Raw genomic sequence first — 13,362 nt, forward strand, 5'->3', positions numbered from 1 at the left:
TAGACTCAAAAGGCCTCACTCTCATGCCACGTTGCCTCACTCCGTCCGGGCAATGCTGCTCCTCCACCCTAAAGGAATCTGACGGCCACTGCACCCGGTGTCGAGGGTGAATGCTGCCTGCGACCCCCCTTCCCCATCCATGCTGTTACAAGAGCACTAGGCTTAGTTCTCATCAACAAAAACATTTGGCCCCAGGCATAGGAAGCTTGAACATGTGCAGAAAGAAGAGATTGTCATGGGGTTGCTACGGTGATGGTCAGATGGCGGTGGGGGCGGGGACTGGAGCCCCAATGCCTATTCCTGTCATCCGAACAAAGACAGCTGCTTCCTTGTTCCCCCGGCATTGCAGGCTCCTAAGTGACACACGACATGGGTCCACTCTGGAAGGTGAGCATCTACAGAGGGCCAGGCTGGCAGCTCTCTTCATATAAGGGTCCCAGACTCATATGGCTCTTTTAAAAGTGAAATCATCTCAGCCTAGTGACCTCTGTGTCCTTGACTAAAAAAATCTCATTTTCTCCTCATGATAGAGTAGGCCATTCTATTTTTAAATGGAATATAATCTCTGCTGTGTTTCCCAACTCCACAGTGGTTGGTCTAAGTTTTTAATCCCTTACAAGTTCCTCCCTCTTAGGGGGAACTCCTGAGACACACCTTTGGAGACATGTGACCACATGTTAATAAGGTGGCATGCTTGGAGACGTGTCATGTGACCACATGTTAATATGGTAGCATGTTGGAGACGTATCATGTGACCACATGTTAATGTGGTAGCATGCTTGGAGACATGTCATGTGACTACATGCTAATGCAGTAGCATGTTGGATGGGCTCCGTGGCTTCTGAGAGCTGCCGACAGCAGGCAGCTGTTTAAGGGGCATGGCTGTGAAAATGCTATTTTAATCGTTTTGAAATATGCCTTCCATTCTTAATCACCTTGCTGACAGGTTTTGTTTTTCTTGGTGGAACGAAACGCACCTGTCTGATTAATCAGCAAACTCGAGGGCACAGGAATTAGCCACCAGTCAGAGGACAATGGGCATGGACCTCTGAATAGCTGTCTATCATCAGAGAACCCTGCCCCGAGTTCCTGCTCACAATGATCCTATTTACAAGTAAGGCCTCCAGGGTGCGGGGCGGTTGAGCACGATTGCCTTCCTGAGCAATGGCACTGCAGGCCTGGACTCCAGCCAGCGGTGGCTTGGCAGGCCCTGGGTCCCCCAGGCTGCAGAACAATGTGCTCTCACCCTTGGTGCGGGTGGCCACAGCATCTGCGTGCCAGGGCCTGCCTCGGCACAATCACCTGCAGGTGATGGGGCTCCGTGAGGGTTGTGTGCTGCCTCCCTAGGTGCTCAGCACTCAGTCCGCGCAGGAGACTTGTTCCTGTACAGTCCCAGCCACACCAGAGTCCAGAACAGAGTTTGTGGCTCTGCTCTTCATGGACCAAGCTCCCTACGCTGCTTTGTGCGTTGCCTCTTATGTGTCTCATTCTCCGGAGTTCTCATCCAGAGGGTTAGAGACCAATGACACTTGGGGCTGTCTGCCTTGACAGCCACTGGAACACGTGGATCGCTTCCACAAACCTCGCTGAAACCGGGTCAGACAACGCTGCACTGGAGCAACGAAGAGGTACAAACCCAGGGACTACTCAAAGAGTATAAAACTTTTAACAATTCTGCTAATGCTCAATAACTTAAAACATATTTTAGGGGATGGAAAGATGGCTCAAAGGCTAAGAGCGCTTGTTGGTCATAACTAGTTCCGGGGGACCCGGTGCTCTCCTCTGACCTCTGGGGCACCGAGTACACATGTGGTACACACAGGCCAAAGATTCACATATAAAATGAGGTGAATCTTCTATAAATTATTTTATGTGTATGTATGAGTGCCTCGCAAAAGGCATATGTGTGCACCACGCACAGGCACGCAGGAGTCGTTAGGTCAGGAAAGGGTGCTGGATCCTTTGGAGCTGGAGTTACAGTTGTGAGTCACCTTACATGGCTTCTGCAGAGCAGTGAGCGCTCCTAACCACTGAGCCATCCCTCCAGCCCCAGGACTCAGGAACTTACAAGTAAAACGAAAGAGTGAAGTCTTTGGGAGGAGCAGGATCAAGAAAACACTTTTTCTCCTTAAAGGAGAAAACAAAATAGAGAAACAAACAACAAACAAAAAAGACAAAAAAAAAGGAGAAAAAAAATCAAACAACATCAAAATGTCCCCTTCAGGAACCCAGCCCTTTGGTCTCTTGTGTGAGACTGTACAAGCCTAGATTTCAACAGGAATAAGGTGTTACTGTGTTCCAGGCACTGTGTTAAGACACACACACACACACACACACACACACACACACACACACACACACACACACACACCCCCCACAGCCTCTCAGTGGGAAATGAATTCTTTCCCCACTTCAAAGCCTGGATTCTACCCACTGTTATCCTGCTCAAGGGTGTGGAAAGATGTACTCAGCCAAGGCCAGGGCTCACTCGGCCCTGAGGTCCCAGGCCAAGAGGCACGTCTTGACGTCACTTGTACCCTGCCCAGCAGTGGTGTAGCCCCTTTCCTGGGCAGTGTGTATAATATGCAGATATATCCATGAAAGAGTAAACAGGACAGTTGTCATCCATATGATCATTCATAATTAAAAAAATCACCTGAATTAGGCATTCCAGGGAAAAGCAAATAAAAGTAATAATAAAGATTTTTCAAAGACAAGGCTACCCTTGATAAAATTTCCATTTGGTATTTTGCCAAGAGTGAACTTTGTTCTCAAGTGAGTTTATTTTTACAACCTCAAAGTGCTAAATTTAACTTCCTGGCTGCACTTGCTGCTGGATTCAGAAGGCAGATGCTGCCTGTTCTCAAATGGCACTTGCGTGATGTGGAGACCTCACAGAACCATTGTGTTTAAAGTGCTAGCAATAGGTTTTTTTTTCAGGAGTGTGTGCTGACAACCTCCATTCAGAACTGGTGAGCTGTATTCATTCAATGGATTTCTTTATATGTGTGTATGCACATGTGTGCGTGCGTGCGTGTGTTTTAACTGAGAGTGGATCCTAGGACTTCATGTATGCTGCTAGGCATAAGCTATACCACCAAGCCATTACACTCAGTGCTTTTAAAAACAAACAAGCATTTTGAGATATGGCTTATTAAGTTGCCCAGGCTAGTCTTGAACTCACTCTGTACTACGGCAGGCCCTGAATTCCTTCCTGATCCTCCTGCCTTGGTATCCCTAGAGATGATGGAGGCCATAGATCTGAGCAAGCCTCGTGAATGGGAACAAAAGCTCAGATACCACTCTTGTGGAACTCCTTCATCTTTCTGCAAGGTCAGCATCTTAACCCCACAGAGTAGAACATGACACATGTGCATGTCCATGTGGGAGCACACGTGTGTGTGCGCACACCTGTGCTTGTGTGCTTATGTGTGCAAGTGCATGTGTATCTGTGTATGTGCATATGTGTGCTTGTGTGTGTGAGGGTCTGAAGAACGCAAAATGCAGATTTTCATGTAGTTCTTGCAGAAAGCAAGCCATTCCTGTGCCCAACACAAAGGGGATGCTTAGGACATATTACTGTAGCTTTCACCTGATTTAGAGCCACACAGGATCTTGCTCCTAATTTTTCCCTAGGGCTGGGGAACATCTTTAAGCCCAGTTTAATCTCTGTGAGTTTGAGGCCAACCTGGACTAAAAACCAAACTCTTTCTCAATTCCTTTTTCTGTCTTTCTTTTTTAAAATTCCCTTTATTTATTTTTGTTTGTGTACCCTCATGCATGTACCATGGCATGTATGTGGTTGTCAGAGAGCAACTTTTGGAAGTCAGTTCTCTCTTTTCTTTTCCTTTTTTGGTTTTTCCAGGCAGGGTTTCTCTGTGTAACTTTGGAGGCTGTCCTAGAACTTGCTCTGTAGACCAGGCTGGCCTCTAATTCACAGAGATCTGCCTGCCTCTGCCTCCCAAGTGCTGGAATTAAAGGTGTGCACCACCACCGCCCAGCCAGTTCTCTCTTTTTGCTTCTGGGTCCTGGATTGAACTCGAGTCAGGCTTGGTGTCAATTGCCTTTACCTACTGACCCACCTCACCAGTCTGATTTTTTTTTCCCAAGACAGAGTGTTACTATGTAGTGTAGTCTGACCTTAAACTCAAAATCTTCCCATCCCTGTCTCCCAAGTGCTGGTATCACAGACCTATACCACTTCACCCAGATCTTTCCTGATTTTTAAAAGATAAAATCTAACTTAAACAGCCTGGTCTGCATAGTTAGTTCCAGGACAGCCAGAGCTACACAGTGAGACTGTCTCAGAAAAACAAACAAACAAAAAACCCAACCAAACAAAACTAATTTAGCAACAAAGTAGGTGAAAGCAACTTCCTTCTGTTTAACTGCCCCTTATCTAGGAGGGTAGCTGAGCTTTGCCCTGTAGAAAGAGACGCTAGCACTGATCTGTTACATTCCTCATCAGTGCACTGGTTTCCAGTATGAGAGTATCATGTGTTGGGCACCTGTTCTGAAGCCAGGACTGTGCCCGCAGCCCAGGACACAGAATTAGTAAGACAGTCTGCTCCTTGGGGCCAGCAGTCCTGCAGAGGAACCTGCATGCACCCGTGGTCCACTAACGCTATTCATCAGTACTGTGCTAGCAGGGAGAGCAAAGGGCTTTAAGAACACACAGGAAGGGCAGGTTCACCCAATGGGGGCAGGAGTATGTGACCGGGCAGCATGAGCTTAGAAGCACCAGCGAACTGATTTTATCAGTGCACATTTAGAGACATACAGTAACAAAGCTTAAAAGATGAGTTACAGTTTGCTTTGAAAAAAAAATCAACAAAGCCCATTTTGCAAAGCCAAGATGCAGTTACTTGGTGTGTGTGTGTGTGTGTGTGTGTGTGTGTGTGTGTGTGTGCACGCGCGTGCGCGCACAGTTCCAGTGGGATTTAAAATGAAACTACTGGCCGAGACAGGGCGACCACTGCTGCCAGCACTCCCCAGTAACAACTGGAGCTGTAAGCCAGGGGAGCCACTGTCTTCTGTGAGGGAGAGAAGAAAGATCTGTTCCCATTCACCCTACAGACCCAGGAGGTCACTCTTCTTCTATGTACCCACAAGCAACAAGAAGTAAGGGGACACCACACCCCATGCTACCAAAAACTTCTTCTTTTGCTTTGTTTTTCTTAAACAGGGTCTGTGTGTGTGGCTCTGGCTGTCCTGGAACTCGCTCTGTAGACCAGGCTGGCCTTGAACTCACAGAGATCCTCCTGCCTCTGCCTCCCCAGTGCTGGGATAAAAGGTGTGCGCCACCACTGCTTGGCTCATGCCAGCAACTTCTTTTCTTTTCTTTTTTTTTTTTTGGTTTTTACGAGACAGGGTTTCTCTGTATTGTTTTGGAGGCTGTCGGTCCAGCCCAGCCTCGAACTCACTGAGATCCGCCTGCCTCTGCCTCCCGAGTGCTGGGATTAAAGGCGTGCACCACCACCGCCCCATGCCAGCAACTTCTAAACTTCTGATTTGACTCAAAAAGGAAGGCTGGCTCAATCAGATTTCTCTCTAGGGAATGTGGGGTTTAGGGATTGTGAATGAAACCAGATAGCACTGAGAACTTCATGAAGAAGTTGAGATGCAAAATGGGGCCCGTGACTGGTGAGGCTAGGGACCTTAGGACACCAATAAGAGAGCAACAATCAAAATGCATTAAGTCCCACAGGGCGTCCTGTAGTAAGGATGGGAGAGCTAGTGTGTACCTGTAATCTAAGTCCTCAGGAGGATCAGAAATCCAGGGCTACACAGCAGCAGCCTACAGGCAGAGACAGGCAGATCTCTGTGAGGCCAGCCTGATCCATGCAGTGAGTAATCAGCCAGCTAGGGCCATGTAGTAAGCTCACCTCCTCATGGGGGGCAGGTGGCAGAGAGAAGAAAATACAATAGGAAGATACAAAGATGCCCAGGGTTCTGAGTTTTCCAATCCTGGCCACATGTCAATGGACGTACCTTCTTTGCTGTAATACCTGAATGGGTGTTTGTCCTGTCTCTGTTCACCAGCAGGGGATAGGGGTCGGGAGGCTGGGGAGACCTATGACAGCCTGCTTGGCCTTACTTACTTTGCTGTTTCTCCTTCCAACAGCTTGTCTGTACGTAATCAATGTAATCTTTTTCTATTGTTTTCTCCAGGTCACGAAGAGAAGCTCCTCTGTAGGCCTTGTCAAAGTTTTTATCCACGAAGTAAGGCACCTGCAGGTTCTGCGTTTCTCTAGAGATGGTGTAGCCCAAGGTTCTGAAACAGAGAGTGGCTTGCATCAGCTCCTGCTACCTGGCTATCTTACTCTTGGCTGGCCTCTAAACGCGATTGCCATCATCTTCCAACACTTGTTAGTCCACTAGTGAAACAGAACATAGGCATCACTATAGCCATCGAGCAAGCAATCTGACAATTACCAATGTAACTCACAGTTTATTCTTTCCAGAGGACTCACCTTTCTTTCTTTGATTTTTTTTTTTTTTTTGGTAAGGTGTATCAGAAGAGGGCACCTGATCCCATAGGGCTCCAGTTACAGATGGTTGTGAGCTGCCATTTGGATGATGAGAGTTAAACCCTGAACCTCTGGAAGAGCAGCCAGTGCTCTTACCTGGAGCATCTCTCTAGCCCAAGACTCACCTTTCTTACGTGGCTTTCTGTCTGAAAAGTAGAATGACTAATCTTTAAAAGTCTGTTTTGAGGGTTATGGATGTGACTCAGTTGGTATAACGCTTGCCTAGCATACATGAAGCCCTGGGATTTTTCCCCAGTCCCAAATAGAACGAGGAATAGTGGCACACCCCTGTAATTCCTGCATTTGAGAGAAAGAGGCAAGAGGATCAGAAGTTCAAGGCTATCCTCGGCTACATGGATGTAGTTCAAGTCTAGTCTTGGCTACTCGAGACCGCGTCTCAAACAGAATAACTCAGGATGTGTGTGTGGCAGCGGGCAAATGGCTCAGCAGGCAAAGGTTATAGCCATGTGAGCCTATGGACCTCAGTTACAGCCAGAACCCATGTAAAAAGCCAGATAAAGGGCATGCACTGTAATCTTGGCACTTCTCCAGCAAGGTGGGAAGCAGACAAAGAGAGTTGTCTGGAAGCCCAGAGTCCAGCTTAGCTGGAGTATGAAACAGTGGCAGAAACAGGGAGACCTGCCTTAGGGAGGCAGAAGGCATAAACCAGCTCCCAAAAGCTGTCCTTTGACCACACAGACACTAGGATTCCCCCCACCCACATTTTTTGAGATATGGTCTCACTTTATGTCCCTGGCTGAACTGGAACTTGCTATGCAGACCAGGCTGGCCTTGAACATGTGGAGATAGGTCTACCTCTGCTTCCCAAGCTCAGGGATTTAAAGCGGTGTGCCACCGTGCCCAGCCTTATTCATTTGTTTTGTACATATGTGAGTGCAGAGCCTAGCATATGTCTGGAAGTTAGAGGAGAACTTGAGAGACTCCATTCTCTCTACCATATGGGTCCTGGGGATCAACCTCAGGCCCATCAGGCTCAGCAGCAAGAACTGCAACCGTGCTAAGCCATCTTACTGGCCTCACAGTCACCTATGCATAAAAACAAACAAATACTTAAAAAAAAGAAACAAAAAGACAGATGTAGCGGTTTACACATGCATGTCGCCCTAGCACGTAGCTCTGGTGTTCACATCTCTTAGCCTAGCACTCAGGAGCTGGGAGCAAGAGAACCAGACATCTGAGACCAGCCTGAGCTACATAGCAAGAGCTATTCCCAAGAAAGAAAGTAAACTAAAGGAAAGAGACTAGAACCAGGCCTGGCCACACACCTCAAATCTCTGCTTTGGGAGACTGAGGCAGGAAGATCGCTGTGAATCCGAGGCCAGCTAGACTACACAGTGAGAGATTCTCAAAAAACAAAACAAAAACAAAAAAACAAACAAACTGAAGTTTATTTCTCTTTCTCTCTTCTGTCTTCTGGTCTTGGAACTCACTGTGTAGACAGGCTGACCTGGAATTTACAGAGCTCCACCTGCTTCTGACTCTGAGGTGCTGGGATTAAAAGGGTGCGCCACCATGTCCAGCTTGAGGTTTACTTTTCTAAGAGGTCTACATGTGTTGCCAGCTGATGCTCTTGAGGCTGCACTTAAGGGACAAAACTTTGACCAAAGCAATTGAATAAGTGGGAAATTAAAAAAAAGAGTCCTAATCTGTATTTATATATAACCTACATGCCTCAACAAGCATAACAAATTTTGTCCTCGGTAAAAGCAAAGAAACAAAATAGCATAGTTTGAATCTATGTCCTTTAATAACAAATCCCTTCTTGTATTCTTTTTTCTTCAAGACAGAGTTTCTCTGCATAATAGCTCTGGCTGTCCTGAAACTCACTCTGTAGACCAGGATGGTCCTGAACTCAGAGATTCCCCTGCCTCTGAGCGCTGGGATTAACGGTGTGCTCCATTCCTCCTTGTAATTTTTATTAATCTTAATTTTATGTGTATTTTGGCTGCTTGAATATCTGTGAACCTTCTGCACATACGGTGACTGCAGAGGCCAGAAGAGGGCATCAGATCCCCTGGAACTGAAGTGAGCCGCCACGTAAGTGCTGGGAATTAAACCTGGGTCTTCCGAAAGAACAGCTAGTGCCGCCCTGAGTCATCTCTCTAACCCTTCCTTTCAATTAGAAACACAGAAGAAAAAAACCAACACTAGTCCTAGTCACTGTCTGCCGCTCCAAACCCACTCATCACAACCTGCCCTCCTCACTTCCCTTTTCTTCCTCTCTCCTTCCCGCTCCTCCCCATTCCATCTCTCTCTTCCTCTCACTGTAGCTCAGGCTGGCCTGGAACCATGGCAATCCTTTGTCCCTGCCTCTTTAATGCTGGGTTGCGGGTATGAGCCACCCTTTCTGCCTTTATTGAACTTCTTCCTTATTTCACCATCCTGAGAAAGATTTATTATGAATCTCAAACGATTCCTCTGGTCCTTCCACACCAATCATGACTATTTTGCGGTTGACCAGAGGGTGTCACTATGTAACAAAACAATCCCTCTCCTGAGGCATAGCTAGGCAGCTGCTGCTCACTGAGTACATTATTCCTGCTTGGCTGTTGCTGTTCCTTTTGGTTTAGTTTAGTTGTTTTCAAGTACGTAATTTAGTACCTCCATAGAAAACACTAAAGAAACTTTGAATGGCTATTCCTTAAAACATAAGATCAGCATTTTCTACAGTGGAAGGTGAAATGAAATAGCAGCATGAATCAGCAAAACCTTAAGTCTTTCATCCTCTCTCTCTCTCTCTCTCTCTCTCTCTCTCTCTCTCTCTCTCTCTCTCTCTCTCTCTCTCTCTCTCTCTCTCTCTCTCTCATGCTCTGGCTGGAACTCACAGGGATCCACCTGCCTCTGCCTACCTCGAGCTGGGATTAAAGGTGTGTGCCACCACAGCTCCGCCAAGCCTTTCATCCTTCAGACGGTTACAAAGGAAAAATTAGAAATATTCACTTACGATTTATAGAATAGACTGTATGGGGGGTTAGCAGCCAGCAGCTGAGTAATGACAGAAATAATCACGATCACCAGAACTGGAAGCAGCTGAACGAATGCGGAATACGGAGTCTGTGGAAGAAAACAGTGAGGTTGTCTGAGAACAGACGTCCCAGAGGAAACGAAGATGATCAACGCACTCACAGAACGTCCACAAGGCCAAAAGGGCTGGGTGTCAGCTTAGAACCAAACAGCTTGTGTTCTCCCTGCCGAGAGGCTAAAGGAGTCCCCCACCCCCCAGCCTGGACTGTCAGTAATCCCGCTGCCCCTTGCAACTCTAGGTAACCCTGCCACACACAGATGGGGCTGCAGCAGTGGCTAGTGTTAAGCCACAGCTGTCCCAGACCGATGACATCCAGCTGTGTCAGACGACCGCATCCTCTCTCGACAACGTGGGGTCTGGGCTCATCACTCTCCTTCATCAGGGAGGAGAGCACATTCTCTCGGGGCTGTGAACCAGTCGCAGGCATAGTACTGTTTGTTTCTGAATATGTACACGACAGCTCAGAAGTCACGAGCTACCCAGCCTGACGACCTGAGTCGGCTCCCTGCAAGGCTGCCTTTGGAGCTTCCCGTGAGACCCCGATTTCTTACTTCCCGCCCTTTTAGTTCTGGATATTTAGAAAGGGATTCTTCTTTTCTTTTCTTTCTTTCTTTTTTTTTTCTAAGACAGGGTTTCTCTGTGTAACTTTGGAGCGTATCCTGGCACTCGCTCTGTAGACCAGGCTGGCCTAGAACTCACAGAGATCTGCCTGCCTCTGCCTCCCGAGTGCTGGGATTAAAGGTTTGCGCCACCATCACCCTGCCAGGACTCTTATTTTGTGTAGTAAAGAAAAGTTCAATTAAGACAGCCCCAGAAGTTGGACATAGCACATGACTTTAGGAAGAGGCAGGCGGATCTCTGTGAGTTCCAGGCTAGCCTGGTCTACATAGTGAGCTCCAGGCCAGCAAAAGCTACATAGAGAGAACTTGTCAGAAACATAAAGAACTTAAAAAAGAAAGGAGGGAAGGAAAGAAGGAGGAAGGAAGGAAGGAAGAGAGGAAGAAAGAGAGAGACAGAGACAGAGACAGAGAGAGAGAGAGAGAGAGAGAGAGAGAGAGAGAGAGAGAGAGAGAGAGAGAGAGAGAGGACAGCCTTACAGGAAAACTGGGACCCTAGGAAAACACAAAAAAGGGATCAGGGGTGGAGGATTATCAACATTCTGGCCCATTAGGGTCACTTCTCCAGCTCTTCTATCATTGCTTAAAGTACATTTTACCAACACAGCTCAATTGCACTTCTAGAACTGATTATATACCACAGGAGCAGGCTTGATACAGCCACACATGAGCAGGTGTCTTACCCCCACAGGAGGAGGAGCAGGCTCGCTGTGGCCACGTGTGATCTCGGGTGCACACAGACTATGGTCACGTGTGTGATCTCGGGTGCACACAGGCTCGCTGTGGTCACGTGTGTGATCTCGGGTACACACAGGCTCGCTGTGGTCATGTGTGATCTCGGGTGCACACAGACTCGCTGTGGTCACGTGTATGATCTCAGGTGCACACAGACTCACTGTGGTCATGTGTGATCTCGGGTGCACACAGGCTCACTGTGGTCATGTGTGATCTCGGGTGCACACAGACTCACTGTGGTCATGTGTGATCTCGGGTGCACACAGACTCAGTGTGGTCACGTGTATGATCTCGGGTGCACACAGACTCACTGTGGTCATGTGTGATCTCGGGTGCACACACACCTGAGGTTTGTCCTCCTCCTCTCTCTTGTGTGTCTGTGTCCTCTCATAGCGGTTCCGCCTGCGATAATAGTGACTGTCATCTGTCACATTTGAGAACATGTGAATATTTCCTGGAAAACAGACATTAGAGAGGGGGAGAGAGAGAGAATGGTTATGAGATGGCAATTCCTTTTTGGTCCTTTTCAAAGTCTTCCCCCAGGAGGCTAAAGACCGGGCATCTGCTTACCTGAGCCAGCAGAAAGAGACAGCAGCGAGTGAGCCAAGGGGCCCAGCTGGGCATGGCGTGGGCAGGGCTCTTTGACTTCGAGGACCAGTACTTTGCAAGTTTATGGGAGAAAACTCCAAAAGGCCCGAGGACAGCACTTTGGTCATGAGTCCCATCTGACACACTTATGTCTGCTTCTGTGTCTACTATTAGTCACTAACATCTCTTTTTTCTTTATATGCATTGGCTTTTTTGCCTGCGTGTATGTCTGCGTGAGGATGTCAGATCTTGGAGTTAGAGACAGGTGTGAGTTGCCATGTGGGTGCTGGGAATTGAACCCAGGATGTCTGGAAGAGCAGTCAGTGATTTTTAACAGCTGAGTCATCTCTCCAGCCCAGTCACTAGCATCTTTAATAGTCACTTATAAAATTAAATTTATAGCTAGGCAGTAGTGCTACAGGCCTTTAATCCCAGCACTAGGGAGGTAGAGGTAGGAAGATCTCTGAGTTTGAGTTTGGTCTACATAGTGAGTTCCAGGACAGCTGGGGCTGTTACACGGAAAAACCCTGTCTTGAAAGGAAAATTCAATTTATAGCTGGGGTATAGCTTAGCATGGGATACATGCCTAGCATGTTGGAGGCTCTGGCTGTATCCCTCGCAACACAAAAAATGAACTTATTTTCTTGGCATTGAATTTTCTCAAATTCTGGCTTTTTTTCTGTTTTGTTGCACATATTGACTGTAAAGAAAACGGTTTTACTGTGAGTTTTAAAAAGATTTATTTTTATGTATATGTGTAGGTGTGGACACGTGGATCAGGATTCACTGGACTAGGCTCAGTATAGGTTAATATAATTTTATCTGGGGAGAAGGCACTTACATAGGAAACAGATGACCGCCGCAGGTTCCGCTTCAAGGATCCACCCAGGCTGCTTTCTGTGACCCGACTGGAACCAAGAGACTGAGCACGGTCCCGACCTCAGACATAATACTACTCTAGGTCATGTCCGCACCTGTGATGCAATGTGTGTGTGTGTGTCTGTGTGTGTGTGTGTGTGCATGCGTTCGTGCATGCCTGTGTATGTGCATGCATGCATACATGTGTGTGCACGCATGCGTGTGTGTGTGTGTGTGTGTGTGTGTGTGTGTGTGTGTTGGAAATAAAACCCAGGCCCTCTTAAGAGAACCAGGCCACAGAAAATCCCTGATCCACAGTCCCTACACAGACCCTTAATGGTTAGGCCCCAAGCCCCAACCGAGTAAAAGAAACACACCCACGATTTGGGACCCGAGCCAGAGAAAGAGACTCTTTATCCCTAAGCCTAGAGCCAGGGGAAAAAACACCCTAACTCCAAAACTAGTGCCAAAAAAAGAACACACTGGCCCCTAGATTAGAATTTGCGCAGGCTCTGAAATTAGAGCCTAAAAACTAAAAAGAACCATAGAAACAGAGTTTAGCCCTGAAACCGTAGCCATCTCTGCGCCTGCCACAAAACCAGCCAATCCCCGAGCAGGGAAAACTGACCAATCCCTGAGCAATAAAGTAGTAACCTTCAGCCGAGGGGGTGTGAACTTTCTGGTTTAGGGAACTAGGGTCGTGACCGCTAGTCTAGAGGCACAACCGCAAAACAGGACCTCAGTTTGGGGAAGTACTACCCTCTAGTCTGGTGGCATGATGCCCACAGATCTTAAGCCTAGGGAAGTAGTAACCCCGGGCCAGCGGTGTCCCCATGTCCCCCTGACTTCAGCAGGGGCAGCCTCTTCCAGTCAGCAAGGCAGGGCTTGCCCCTTAGCATGGAGGCACCAATCAGAAACATGTGACCAACTCCAGGATTTGAGCCAATCCCAAGGCTATAACCATGCAGTTTTGGAGGGCTTGAGCCAA

At 47.6% G+C, this 13,362-nt stretch overlaps 1 protein-coding gene across 3 annotated transcripts in view; it reads right to left on the bottom strand.

Moving 5' to 3' along the window:
• Window positions 1–13,362, bottom strand: part of Dnajc18 (DnaJ heat shock protein family (Hsp40) member C18) — a 36,708-nt gene that overhangs the window by 2,233 nt on the left and 21,113 nt on the right. For all 3 annotated transcript variants that reach the window (XM_005065272.4, XM_013124791.3, XM_040758101.1), the window contains 3 exons: window positions 11,273–11,382; window positions 9,496–9,605; window positions 6,102–6,274 (listed from right to left, as the gene is read on the bottom strand). In XM_005065272.4, coding sequence (XP_005065329.1) covers window positions 6,102–6,274; window positions 9,496–9,605; window positions 11,273–11,382 — 393 coding nt within the window. The remainder of the gene's footprint in view (window positions 1–6,101; window positions 6,275–9,495; window positions 9,606–11,272; window positions 11,383–13,362) is intronic.

This window comes from Mesocricetus auratus, unplaced genomic scaffold (assembly GCF_017639785.1).
Source record: "Mesocricetus auratus isolate SY011 unplaced genomic scaffold, BCM_Maur_2.0 Super-Scaffold_100015, whole genome shotgun sequence".
Lineage (NCBI taxonomy): Eukaryota > Metazoa > Chordata > Mammalia > Rodentia > Cricetidae > Mesocricetus > Mesocricetus auratus.